The sequence below is a fragment of the Apteryx rowi genome, unplaced genomic scaffold (genome assembly GCF_003343035.1).
Source record: "Apteryx rowi isolate R43461 unplaced genomic scaffold, aptRow1 scaffold_55, whole genome shotgun sequence".
NCBI classification, from domain to species: Eukaryota; Metazoa; Chordata; class Aves; order Apterygiformes; family Apterygidae; genus Apteryx; species Apteryx rowi.
This window is the reverse complement of record NW_020450816.1, coordinates 834,167-848,474: the sequence shown is the minus strand read 5'-3', so window position 1 is coordinate 848,474 and position 14,308 is coordinate 834,167. Positions and strand designations below refer to the sequence as shown.

The window sequence follows — 14,308 nt, the reverse complement described above, 5'->3', positions numbered from 1 at the left end:
GCGGGCTCGCCGCCGCGGCCGTACCTTCCGCTTGCTGAGGAGCGCCTGCTTGGCCTGCGTGGCCTTCAGGGCCTGGTAGGCCTTCCGCTTCTTCAGCAGGTTCTCCGGCACCAGCGGGATCCTCCGCCTCGGCCTGGCCGCACGAGAATCCCGTCAGACCCCGCCGCGGTGCCGCCGCCGCCTCTCCCTCCCCGCATCCCCCCGGCGCCGCCGCCCCGCGGATGGCGGCGGATGCGCGGCGCGGCCCCCCCCCGCTCGCCGCGCCGCGACACTCACTCGGCCTCCGCCATCTTGTCGCTGCCCCTTGCGCTGGCCCCGCCCCGGTAACGGCCGCTTCCGCCGCCGGTTGCGGCGCCGCGATGGCGGGCGTTAGCGGCGCAGGGGCTCCCTGGGCGGGGAGCGCGGCGGCCGCTGCGCCCGGAGACCCTCCGCGCCGGCACCGGCTGCCAGCCCGGGGAGAGCCCGGCTGCTCGGGGGCGGCCGAGTGGGAGCGCGTTTGCCCCCGGGATAACGCGCCGCTCCGGCGCTGCGCAGCGGCCCGGCCCGCGGGGAGGCGTTCAGCCGCGGCGGCGTGCCCCGGGACGCGGCTGTGCTCCTCGGCCCTTGGAGGTCCTCGAGGGGAGATCGTCCAGACGCCTCCCGCTCAGAAATACTTCGACGGAAATCAAACTAACCATCACGCTAACACTAATAAAGCAACAGTTGCCACCAAACAGGCGAACCCAATCCAAAGAGTCCACAGGGGAAAAAACTAGCCTCCCTGGGGTGCACGTGGGCCAAACAAAGCAGCTTGGGCCCTACAGAAATGACCAGCTGCAAAGGCAGCGTGGCCAGGCCACTGCCTCGCCGGGTTTTATCCTGCTTGCTCCTGGTCGCTTCTCCAAGGGGAGCGGGAAAGGCACGGTGCCCTGCAGCATGGAGACACCAGAGGCAAGACCTGAGCCACCAGCGGTACCGGCTGGGTAACACCTTCCTACCTGGGAATCAAAAGTTTCTCCAGGGAAAAACAGAAGAACAACCAGGACAGTGTGTTTCCCCACCTAGGAGGCAGGACAGGCCAAAGCGCTGCCTCAGTGCCATGAGCAACTGTGTCCCAGTTATGGGAACTGAAGCCCCGCACCTGGATCCCTGTCGCGTTTGCTCCTACCTGCGAGGACTTTCGTGTCCCTTTTGCTTGCGTGTCCCTTGAGGAACAGGCTCCCCCAGGTACTGCGCGGGGAGGAGACACCTCCTCTCCCAGCGTGGCGCTGATCTGCCTCAGGGGGACTGGGAGCAGCTCTGGAGCAAGTGCAGCACAGCCTCTGGGGTCCACGCCGTGGCCATCACCTCAGAGGTGGCACAGGTGATCTACAGAGAAATTCAGTGAAAAACTGCCTGTGACAACAAGAGCTTTTCCCCAAAGCCTGCCTGGGAGGCTTTTCCTGCCTGCAGAGCGGCTTTCTGCTTTCTGCTGCATGCCTTGTTGGGACTTAATGGTGCAGGTCCCAGGCCCAGCCAGGCTCGTCTGCCTGTCTCTTGCTACCATATACAGACTAAAACTCAGACAATATGTGAAATTGAAGACCAGTGGAGAAAGAGCAAGTAAGGGGGATTCTGTTAGCAAACATATAAAAAGCCCCAGCAAAAAGCACCAGGAGTGAGGAGGAAGAAACCCCCAGCATCAATGTAATTTTTCTTCTGGGAAATGACTTGGGACACCAATGACTTCTTGAGGAAGATGGGTGCTGTCCCCCTTAGAGCCTAGAGGCAGGGAGGCTGAGCATCCCGCCCGAGAAAGGAGGAGAAACTGGGAAGTTTGGGTGTCTCAGCTGTAACTGCCTCAGTTGTGGGAATGATCTGGATTTGGCCTCTTTAAAAAAGGACAGGAGTCTCCAGCTCATGGTTGGTTAGCTAGTCCTGGAGGGTGCGACTGCTTTATAGACCAGCTGGGCATACAGTGTTTTTTGTATTCTGTGTAGCTGAGAGATCTGGAAGTGTCTCCTCATATGTTGTTTGCTTACACGCAAAGCCTATATCCTGCCAGCTGCACTGGGTCAGGCCCTGATCACGTTGGGGCTTCTGTAATAGCACACAGAGATGCTGCACACACTGACTTCCCTGGAGAGTCATGGCTTGATATGCAGGACGTGCAAGCAAATACGCATTAAACCAAGCAAAGAAAGCAGAGAGAAAAACAGAAAGAAGAGGCTGAGGAGCTTCCCAGCTCCACTCCAGCACCTCCTTATCCACAGACAGGAGTGTGTGCTGGTGTGGGGAGGTATGACAGCCCCACACCAGTGCACACACACACTATGGCCTCTCTTCTTCCACAGTGTCCTAGCTGACAGCCCCAAATCCAGTGCCCCTATTCCTTGCCAGCAAGCACTGCCCTTAGCTCCAGCAGTTCCTGCCTGTCTCGCAGGCAGCGCTTCAGCCTCCCAGGTCACAGTGCCCCAGGGACTCCCGTACCAGCTGGCCGCAGAGCTGGGCCTTTCTCCCAGCCGGAGCTGCTCTCGGCCCCTGGTGCCCCAGGGGCTGCAGCTCCAGCCCCATTGCTTGCACCCCGACCTCCACATCACCAACCCCACTCAGCCCTTTGGAAATCACACAAAATGGGGAACATCCTCTGCCCCCCGGCACTGGCAGCTCCCAAACCCATGGGCAAGGCTGTGGTGCCTGTACCAATCAGCTGGGCCACGACACAGAGAGAATAAGCACAGCCCTGGAGGAAAGACCCTACCTCAAGTGCCCAGCAGCCCGAAAAGCCCAGTGGCATACCAGGGATGCCAGGGAACCCCGGGGCTGCTCCTTAGCAAAGCTCTGGCAGTCGCAGAGACTCATGCACAAAGTGGGCGGTGGGCAGGGACTGGGAAAGCCCTCCTGCCCCAGGAACAGGCTCTCCTGCTCACCCTGACACAGTAACAGGCCCTGGTCACCTGCACGGCTCCCACAGCAGCAGCAGGGCTGGGCAGCAATCCCACAGGGGACAGACCTGCTGTTCTCCCCAGTGACGACCACCGAGTACCAGCAGCCAAGGGCCCCGCCAGGAGGCTCAGGGCACTCATGAGGTTGTAAAGAGCCAAGGGAGAGCATCGCACCTCAGAGGAAACCAGCTGTGTTGCCCAGTGGCAAAATCTCTGTCAGGACAGTCCTGGCCCCAGGGCACTCAGCAGCAGGGTCTCCAGCAGCTCCCGCTTGTAGGAGAGCCGCATGCTCTGGGAGCCCCCCACCCCTTGGATGGCACAGCTGACCTTGGTGACACTCTGGATCAGGGTCAGCGTTAGCTGCAAGTCCTGCATCCCAGGAGAGAAAAACACAGTGACACCAACAAGGAACTCTCCCCCTTGGAAGGAAGTAGCTTTCCCAGCTAACTTCCGGAAAGAGATCCCACAGACCCTGGCCTGGGGAGCACGGAGAGCAGATCTGGCAGGCCTGTAATGGGAAACGTGCACAGGAAGGACAGGGAGCAAGGCCCAGTCAGGTAGGACTTACTCGGGGAGAGACAGTGAAGCCCAGCACCTTAAAAGAAGAAAGGGAAACAGCAATGGCAATAAATTGCAGATCGCTGACCCTGGACATGCAGCAACAGCCCCAAATCATGCAGACACTGCAAGACAGCAGAGACAAACCAGAACTGCTTTGTCCTCCTCATCCTCCACACAGGCAGTGTGGAGTTGCCCCTGCAGTATCGGGTACAGTCGGGGGTCACAGGAGTCTCAGAAAAGCCCCAGCACGAGCGGCCAGTGGGACCTGGGGGGGCCTGCAGCACAGGGAGGTCTCTCTGGGTCTCACCTGGGTACCAGTGTGCCGGCACCTTCCCTAAAGCTGGGAGCGGGGCAGCCCTTTGGGGGGACTGGGAGGACAGTGTGGGGCAAAGCCCCATCAGGTTTGCTCTCCTGCCATTCTTATCTGTAGAGCAGTGAGATCGGGGGTGAGGACAGGCCCCTGACCATCCTGGGCAGCAAGCAAGGGGTTTGCTCACTCCTTGTGAGCCATGGGAGGCTTTTCCCTGCCACAGCTGCAGCGCTGGCTCTGCTCCCTCCCTGTGGAGGGAGCAGTGAGTGGGAGCAGAGCAGCTCCCAGAAGGTGCCAGGAACAAACTGTCTCAGACTCAAGATCCAACAGGACACTTCTGTGTGACAGGAGCCAGCCTGGCAGTTTCCCGTGGCTCTTCCTCAAGGCAGGAAAATAAACGATAACTTTAACCCAACTGTCCCTCATTTATAAACAGCTGTGAGTCCACCTCTCTGCACAGTTCCTGGTCTCACCACACCAAATCCATAGCACAGATGAGTCCACAGAGTCTTTCTCCTCATTTTCTACACTGTGCTGAGTGCAGAAAACACAGCCCTGCATTGTCCCAGCTCAGTCACAAGATGTGGGTGCACACATTGCTTGGCACAGGGGAGCTGTTCCCACTCTGTGCATGCTCTGAAGCAGAGCTGCCTATAGTCTTTTCTCTACAGGGAGGTGCTCTGCAGGGGAAGGATCTGTCATGGGATGTCTGCGAACATCTACCAGGCCTTAGTACTAGAGACATCTTTAGAGCCATTCTACATTTTACAAAATCCAGGCTCTAGTCAGGTATCTCTAGTTACCTTCAAAGAGAAGAAGCTCACTTGAGCTGCTCTCATGTCACTGGAAGCTGTTTCTATCACCCTAGCCATGATGCGGCTCTGCAAACAGCCGTCATCGTCCCACAAGACTCTGTCTAGCTCACGCTACATCTCTGCTCTTTCATTCTGGGGGCAAATCCCAGAACTTATTTTCCCTTTTTTGCCAAGGAGCCCCAGAGCTGTGCACACGGGCCCCGTAGCTCCTAAGAAGTGGCATCACGGCATCACTTCCATCCCTAGCATCTAAGTATAGATACCGGCTGGGGTGCTGCAGAAGGCATGGACGTGAGGTCAGACCTCCGCCGTGCCAGGCACCCTGCAAACAACCCATCTCTGCCCCAGAGAGCTGGCACTTCCTCCAGACACAAGCAAGTGCCAGGAGGAAGAACCAGGTGCAGCACACGTGGCCCGTGCGCACGTCCCATGCAGCGCGTCCCATGCTGGCCCCTCACCTCGGTGCCCTGTGATGCCCTCAGTCGCTGGCCCTCACCTTGGAGCATTGGAGCCTCCCCGCAGTGGCTGGACCCATGGGAACAGTGCTGCTGGTGCCCAGCACCCGCTGGCAGGAATGACGCCCTCGGGCACCCCGGCCCCAGGTCCCCAGGGCCCGGCTGTGACACGCGGGACCCACCCAGGTGCCTCACAGAGGTGCCGACCCCTGCGGCGGGGGACCCTGCAAGGCCCCCACAGGCACCATCGCTGAAACGCCCTTGTCTCCGCTGAAGGAGCTGCTGTCTCAAGGAAGTTACACCCTGCCCTCGTACCCCAGAATTAATTGGGAATTAGCTTTGCTAAAAAAAATCTGCTCTGCAAAACTAGAAGAAACTTAAGGGGCCTTACATGGTGGCAAGACAAGTAGTGAGTTAATTTGTACCTGGTTTAAGAGGATGGCATCACAGTTAGGTAGGTGCCATAAACAGGTAGGTGCCAGGAAGCAGGCAGACTTAAACACAGGGGAAAAAAAACAGTTTTCCGTAAAGGCAGCTGTTACCTCCCAGCACCAGAGAGAGGCCCTGCTCCAGCTGCAGCACAACACGCAATGGCTGCTGTGGCTAAGGCAGGGGACGCCTGGGCACAAGCACCCCTTGTGCCCTCCACGCATCCAACAAGAGCAACCGTGTCCACTGGTCACAGCAGCCATTGCGTCACCGGTTAAGGTGACTTTTACATGAAAGGTGGAGGCGAAGCTTTGAAGAGGAAAAAGTACAAACACAGGGAAGACACATTCAGGGAAAAGAGAGATTGCTGATGCAAAATATCCACAGGCAGGAACCCATCAAGTGTTTGTAGCACACATGTATTTGTGAATAGTATTGCCAACATTCACCACAACACATGCCATGAAAAGAAGTGAAGGAGGGAGGAAACAGAGCCCTTACCTGAAGGCCTCAGAAACATCGTCACTATACTCATTGGATCACATGGTTGGGGTGGTTCATGATCAGCCTGGGGGGAAAGCAACTCTTTTTAGAAAATAGGAAAGGACTGTTGCACTGAACCTGCAAGAACTTTTGAAATTATAGAAACACAGTCAGGATTTATGTACGGCAGAGCTGAATTTTGGGCTCGACCCAAGAGTGAGTTCTGGTAGGAGCAATTACTGTGACTAAGCAGAGCGCAGGGCTGAGGAACTGGGGGGGGGACCAGCCCTGAGGACAGTGTGGCAGGTGTCTCAACAGCCCCACATAAAGGTGGAGAGCAATATTAAGGAGAGCGGCCTGCTTCAGCTATTTGTATTGCACTGAACATCCTCAGCTTAATGACAAAAACCCACAAATTATGCAGGACTTGAGCAGACAGACTGGCATAGCTGGCAAACACCTGGAATAAAAACTACTGCAAAGCTTTTGTGTGTTTTTTTGTTTTTTTTTCCTTCAAAACTCTTATGAGGGAAGAAGAAATTGTGACAACGGTTTGGACAGCAATCTCACCAACAGATGGTGCCATAACTTTACATTAGGGATACGTTGTTGCATCTGATGGTGTTAGGTCTGTTTTGTTGCCTTCTCTTTGTGATGTGTGCATGTACACTGGACTTGCTACTTTCAGTGTATCTATAATCAATTTGATTCACACCATAGTTTCCTCTTTAACTAAATAGTTGAGAACTTGAGACTATTACTAAAAATCTTAGTGCTGCCAAAGTTGAACTGTTTAAGCTCACTGAAGCTAAATTAAGTTGCAAACCCTTACAACTCTGTAAATTAGGCCACTTCTGTTTTGACACCTAATAACTCGAATATCCAAATTTAGAAACGTGACCCACATTCCAGTACCTGCTAAGGGAGATACTGTGCAAAGAAGACATCATTTGATGAGTAAAACCAGCCTCCTATCAACTATTCTCTGATGTAGCCTTTTGGATTACAAAGCTGAAAGCAATAAGCTTATGAAATAGTCCATATGAAGCCTTTCCTAAACCAAAGAAGCCAGAAGCAAATCCATAGCTATATTAGGGTAAGCTGCTATATATAAAAATAGCTGCTGAAACCTCTGGTAGCACCCCAAGGACAATACAGTCCATTTAAATTTACAAATGACTATGTTTTGTTTAACAGAAGGGAAATGGAAGAGGGATCTCGGGTATTTCATTATTTATGGTAAGGAAATGATAAGTGAGTAAATATTTCAAGTGCTGTTGCTATGAAATGTCACACAGCATAGCAGTATACCTGGATGACTTGCTAAAAATTAACTAATATTTACAGCATATTAATGAATGATGATTCAAATGTCCTTGTTTGCAGGGTAATGAAAGAAAAATATTTTCACTTTCATATATAGTGAGCATTTGTCAACTGACCTTCAGCACTAAACTCGTCCTTTCTCCTTTTTCTTGACAAGGCCTTACATTTTCTCAGACTTCCACTAAATGTTACAGATAAAACCAATAACTGCATGTTTGTGATTGTCACCATCAGTCAGTGATAGATGAAATGATTCCTCCCAGTTTAGAGGACATTCAGAATGACAGGCAAAACTCTTCTAGAAAGGCTGGAGTGAAAAACTGGGTTTCTAGTTGTGTTACTTTAAGTTATTGCCATTCAATGACTTCACAAAAGGTGCTACCAGCTTCCCATTAAGATTTTTGATGATGTTACATGGTGAATGTGTTTTCTCTATTCTTTTTCAAAGCATCGCCAGTGAGGCTCAGAACCCACCCAAGGAAATTATTTTTGAAAATAAGGTATCACGTAATTCAAAAAGGCCTGCTGGGCTGGGTGAAGAGATAAGGGATACCAAAATCAAATGTGCCATATCAGAGATAAATCATCCATAAAGCAAGCCAGAGAAACATGTGTTGTCTTTTCATCAACAGAACAGAACATAGCCTTTTTTCCTGTACTACATGGAGGTTTTTTGTACTTTCATTTCAAAATGCAAAAAAATTCAAAATGTATTTTTTAGCAAAGCGTGTTACTTTTGATTTGCTTTTGATAAAGTCTGCAGCAGGTCTTCTATGCTGTTTTGAGGAGATGGTGTTTGAAAGTTGAATGGAGAGATCAAAATCAAAAGGCTGCAGATAACTTTCCAGAATGGGCACTTTTTTCTCCCTTGCAGTTGGGAGGGATTTACAGAAGAGAATCTCTCAGAAAGCTAGCTCTTGCTTTGCCTGACCTGCTTGACTTTATAAATAAAAATTTTTTTCCAGATGACAAAGTGACCCCACTGTAATCACACTGGTTACACCAGAGTGTGCTGCTGCAACACGCTCACAAATCACCCTCACAGTTTCTACCTATCCTGACTTGAAACTCTTTCCAGAGCAACTACAACCCTGTAGGTCCCAGGCAGCTATCCAGGAGCAGACCCCTTTATTACACTTGGGACTTTGTTAGAAGATGACAGTCGATGAGAGCAAGGAGAGAGAGAGCCCCTCTGCTTCTGCCATGCTGCAGTTCTTCCACCACTCTCCTCCTTTCCCTCTGGGATGGGGGCTTGCTGGCTTTCATTTTATTGCAGTATGTTAGACTGATATTTTGTGTCATGCATTATGTTTACTTTTATTACCTTACTCACAGGCACAAATGCAAAGAATTTAAAAGATATAAAACAGCAAACTCCAATTGGAGAGTGTGAATCTCACAAAAGTAAATGCTGTTGTTTTGTTTCCTTTTTGCATTAATGCAGTGAATCCTTTTCTACCATGTGACCACAACCCTTGCTTGGATTAAATGTTTCAGGCTATTTCCTCACTGACATAGAAGCGGGTGGACATTAGCCACAGCTTCAGTCTTCATTTTCACTATGCCAAACAAAGACCTAGCTTTCTGAAGGAGTCTGAATGTCTCTCTCTCTTTTCATTAACTGAGATATTTGCTATTTGGTGTACAGACAAGTGCTTTTGCACTGAGGCTGAACTGTGCACAGCTGTGGAAGGAGTAAGTTGTATAGAAAGGTCTAGTCATCTACATTACCAGACTGCGTCTACAAACATGCAGTGATGGCAACCATGAACTCCATATCTAAATTCATAATCCTAGACTACAGCTTACATCCCAACAATAATTTGTTATGGCATACCTACGATGATTAAAAATCCAATCCCTTTCTTTGTACTGACTGTGCTTCTATTTAGCTACTGCCACAGTTATGGTATTTCTGTTAGTTTTTCTTAATATTTCTGTAATGATTGGATAGTTAATAGTAATATGACATGTAGCATTGCCATGGTTCCCTAACTGTATCTAAAATGTTAAGCCATATTACTCTATAAATAACAAGCATGACAGCATGTCTGTGCAGCAAGCATTCAGGCTGGTATTTGGTCTTCAGTTTGCAAATGCAACAGATACTGCTTGAAAAAGTAACCAAAACACAATACTAGCGAGCACACAATAGATTTAAAACATGTAAAATGTATATATGTAAATTTATGTAAACAAATGCAAACATACTTAAATACGTGAACATATTTAGGGGGAAAGTATGTAAAGAATTGACTTACTTCTGCACGTGAACTTTTAGGCCTCCTGCAATGAAGCCTGCACTGCTAGACAGAAGGACTGATGATGCTGACGTGACTGCAGAACCAGAGCCTGAATTTCAGACAAGGTGGTTAATTAAGGTCACAACGGGCAGATAACAACATAGGGCACAAGAATCCTAAGAGCAAAGTCATGTGCTTAGGTGGGAAGTTTTGTGTGCCTTGTCTGTGAAACTTCTTGCCCTATTTTATCCTCTCTCCTTAAGAGAAGGGTATAGAAGCACACTAAAATTATTTCAAATTCTACAAAATCCCTATTGACACTTTGTGCAGGCTTGAAACAGCAAAAGAACCAAGCTTGAAGTCTGTCATTCCAGCCAGTGAACCATGCCCCAATATGAAATCTGTCTGTAATGAATTCCCTGTTAAAAGAGCCAAAGAATTAAATTCTGTTTACTTTGCCAAGCTGTGATCTAATCTTGGGAACATTTTAATGGGGAAAATACCTTGTGATCTTAAATTTTCAGATCTTTTAAGGAAAAAGTTTATATGATTTGGAAAGAGGCCCAGGAACTGCTCTATACACACACTCAAACCAATGTTTAACAGAGAAAAAAGCTGGGTGGTCCAGGTCTTTCTTTCATGAAAATAACAATCATCTGGAGATGGACTAATATTTAATAAAAATATTTTTGTAAAAAGTTGTGGATGCATGCATATTTTTATTCTTTTAAAAATAAAGATTCTTTAACAATGGGCTTGCTTGTCAGAAATCCTGCAAATATATTTCATGCCTCAAAGGGAGCCAAATGGCTATAATGAATAGACATAGATGAGGGTAACATTGGTGTGTACCACCAAGGACTAAAAAAGTTAAGTTTTTGGCTTTGTGACATAATGGAAAAAAATGAGTGGGAGAAACAGCCTAGTACGGTGGACCTAAAACACATTTAAGAGAAAAAATTTGACAAAATTAAAAATTATTTATTCCTTCCAAATGTTTTGTCTTGTTTTTTTTTAAGGTTATTTAATCCAGATATTCATTCTTTTTTTTCCAGCAATTTTAAAATAAAATTTTTTTAATGAAAAATTAAGAACACATTTTAGGAAAACAGAATGAGGCATTTCTGCTTTTTCAGTATGGTAAAGGGAAATGTTTAGCACTTCTGCCCCTGTCTTTTCACTGAAGCTATTTGCTTTATTCAGCTTTATTCAGACTTTACAAATAACCCCTCAAAACTCTACTTTGTGACTTTATTATTTGTTGAAAAAATATAACAACTGCATCAACATACTGAGTTGCAGGTACCTTCCTGAACCAATACTAGTGATCCAGTCCATGCTGGCTGTGGGACATACCGCTCCTGGATATACCCCCTGCGTAAGAATAGAGATTGCTACATCTGCAGTCCAGTCTGCTAGGAATAACATAGTACACTCACAAAACTTTTCAGGATTTCACCCTTCCTAATATATGAGCGTAAATTTGACCCAAGACCTTTAAAAAGAAAATTATATTATTAAATAATGATGTTAATAGGCACAACTGAAGAATTTACGTTTTTGATTAAAAGAGATTATTTAAGTCATTTACTTTTTTCCTTAGATTTAGATTGTTCTTATTCAGTCTGTCTCCTTAGACATAGGGAGTTCTGCCTGGTGATGACTGGTCTATTTTGATTTGAACTGGCCTGGCTGGTAACAGAAATCTATATATTTTCAGTTAGTTAAAAACAGACTTTCAAAATTACTTAGCGTTATCCTGATGTCTTCACTAAATTCAAAGGAAACAAGAACGGTCAAAACTGAGTATTATTTAAAACTCTACTTTCTAAGTGTTGTGCAATATGCATCTGAAAAACAGATTCAAATAAGTGCACAAATAAAATAGCTCTCCATTAACTAGGACAGAGTGATAATTAGTAACACACCCATTGCAGAGATACCATGTTTGCCTTCCCTGGCATGGTATAACTAATGACACAATCCTGCAAGTATCCATTTCTGTGAGAAACCCCCTGGTTTCCATGGCCCTGCAGAGGACCCTGAACCTCTCCTGCTCTGGGATATTTGCAGAGCCAGCCCAGAAGTGACTGGGTGCGGCAGCTGGGAACGCTGCAGCGCTCAAGAGGCACGTGCACTCGGTTCGACTGCGCATGAAATTCTTGCTCAGTCTGTTAGTTCATTTATGGCATCTTTGTCTTCTTCAAGCTGCCTCCTGTGCGAGAAACAAAGATTTGGCAGTTCTTAAATACCTCGTGTGGGGCATCTCCCAGGTGCACAAGATCAAGTCCTCAAGCACTTCCCTGGCTCAGACACTGGCCAGGCTTCTTCAGTAAATGCTATTGCTCTTATTTCTTTTCTTTCTTCAGCAAGATTAATTTATAGGCATAACCAGAAATAATCTAACCTAGAAAGCTTGATTTTACAATAACTCTTGTGAATATTTCACTAGAAAAAAAGTATACTACTAATAATCCCCCCCTTACTCATAATTATTGTTTGTGAAAATTATACCTGGACTTTTAAGTGCTTTTAAGTTATGAGTACTTAATTATATATTTACATCTATCAAAAAGTTCTGACATTTACTAAAAGAGTGGTGGTATCTATTTACAAGCTTATGAAGAGAAACACTTGTAAGAAATAAAAAGTAAATTAATTTAATTTCATTTCTAAAGTCTTCTGCTTGTAATGGCTTAAATAATGAACCTGAAATAGAAAGATAAATGTATTTCAATTATAATAAACAGCAATAAGAATAATTTCTTTTTCTGTCTTGTCTACTCACAACAGAGGGTAGATTGTACTACAAATTTAACTGTATCTTTAAAGAAAGGTGGAGATAAAAATAGACATCATTATATATGGTCTCCACGGGTCTCTATGACCTCTCTTGCCTCCACAGGGATGAAAAGCTACATTTTATTTGGGAAAAAAGAAGAGCGATTGAATTATGTCTGAGATGAAAGACAGTGAGAACAGAATAGCTGTCTTTCCCAGCCTCAGTAATTGGGAATCCTACCTCCTACTTGATTACTTTTTAATTGAACCTTCAAGATAAAAATGCAACTAATTATGCCATTTAGGTAGCGGAAGCATGTTAATAAGTACACCACAGGATGAACTATTCATAAAAATAATACAGACTAGGGAGCCATAAAAAGAGATGGAATAGAATAACCTAATCAGGGAGTTTATCATTTCAATGTGGATGACTTAATAGGAAACGCTTTGTAATCCCAGATATACTTTCTCCCCTAAATGTCAGTGACTGATACAATGGTGGTAGGCAATGGTTTGTATCCTAAAAAAAAAAATTATTTAATTTTTCTTCCTTTATGACACAGGTTGCTATCACCAAACTGTCTAAAATCCTTTAAAAAGATCAGTTTTGGAGACTAGGGGAGGGAGCTGTTGTTACTAACAGAAATAGCAATCAAAAGAGAAATAAAACATTATAAATGAGAAGAGGTCCTCAGTAATTTATGTAAAATCACAGCAGAATAGTCTTGCTAGTCTGTAAGTTGCACAGTTGAGTTCTAAAGAAAGCTGGTGATTGCTATGCACCATTGCGACACTCACAATAGGCTATACAGACCCTCTCATTTTTTTCTCTGTTAATTTATGCCAGGAAAGTTTGGGTTGGAATGTTTTATTTCGTCTAATTTGTGAGACCTGACTAATCAAGGTAAAGAGACAGACTGTTCATCAGGATCGGGATCAGGAAATACCTGGCAAGTAAACACAGACCTGAAACCATGCAAGCAGTAGCCCTCAGCTTTCTATCAAGGAAAAGTGCTGTGACCCAGCTACTCTGACCTCCTAAATACGGTTGGAGCAAGGGAGCAGAGCAGATAGCTGCAGGACTCTCATCACACAACCTATAACCCATATCTCTTACTCTTGGGATTTCAGCTCACTATGGAAACTGAATTTTTCTGTATGTGGATAACAGTAACTGAGCTGGAAGTTTCAGGAACAGGAAAACAAATGAACACTTTCTGGAAAAAAATTGCCTGGCTATGAATTTGGCCATAGGAATATTGAAGTACCATTTCAGAGAGACCTGATATTGGATCATGCCTTCTGTAGTGGCTACAGGCCCAGTGGAAAGGATTAATCTTCACACCATGAGATCATAGATGACCATGTGCTGTATATGGAACAGCAGAAGCCCTTGAAAGGCTGAGTGATAAGGCAATAAAATGGCAAATGAAATTCAATGAATATAAACATAGTAGTGATTTACAAGGAAAAAAAGAATCCCAAATTCATATATAAAATGAAGGGCTCTATGCTAATTATTAACCTTAGGAGTGGAATTCTGAGGTTAGCATAAATAAATAAAAATAAACTGCTGTTTGATATAGCAAATAGAATGATAATTGGGAATTAGCAGAAAAGGGATAAAGAACAAAGCAGAGACTATCATTACACTACTGTAATTCCTTGCACCCACATTTTGAATGCTGTAGTTTTGGTCAGCTCTCCTTCTGTCCTCCCTTTCCCCCTCCCCACCAAGATACAACAATAGCCTTGGAAAAGGTTCAAAGAAAGAAGATCAAAGATATGGAACAGTTTCCATGTGTGGAGCACTTAAATAGACTGGACTCCTTGGTCTGGACGAAAGATAAATGAGGGGAGATAAAACAGCTTGTAAAATCACGAATGGCATGATGGATGTTCAGTATTTCTTCCAATACACGAACTAGGGAACCTCAGATGAAGCTAGCAGGGAGCAGGTTCAAACCAAAGACCGGTTCTTCTGACAGATGAACAAGTA

General features: G+C 46.2%; 1 protein-coding gene across 2 annotated transcripts in view; it reads right to left on the bottom strand.

Annotated features, from left to right (window-relative positions):
- Positions 1-327, bottom strand: part of RPL7L1 (ribosomal protein L7 like 1) — a 3,482-nt gene extending 3,155 nt beyond the window's left edge. The window contains exons 1-2 of one of the 2 annotated variants that reach the window (XM_026081456.1): positions 277-327; positions 25-133 (exon numbers count right to left, since the gene is read on the bottom strand). In XM_026081456.1, coding sequence (XP_025937241.1) covers positions 25-133; positions 277-290 — 123 coding nt within the window. In that variant the 5' untranslated portion in view covers positions 291-327. The remainder of the gene's footprint in view (positions 1-24; positions 134-276) is intronic. The other variant, XM_026081457.1, reaches the window with a different exon arrangement.
- Between the last annotated feature and the right edge of the window lie 13,981 nt (positions 328-14,308).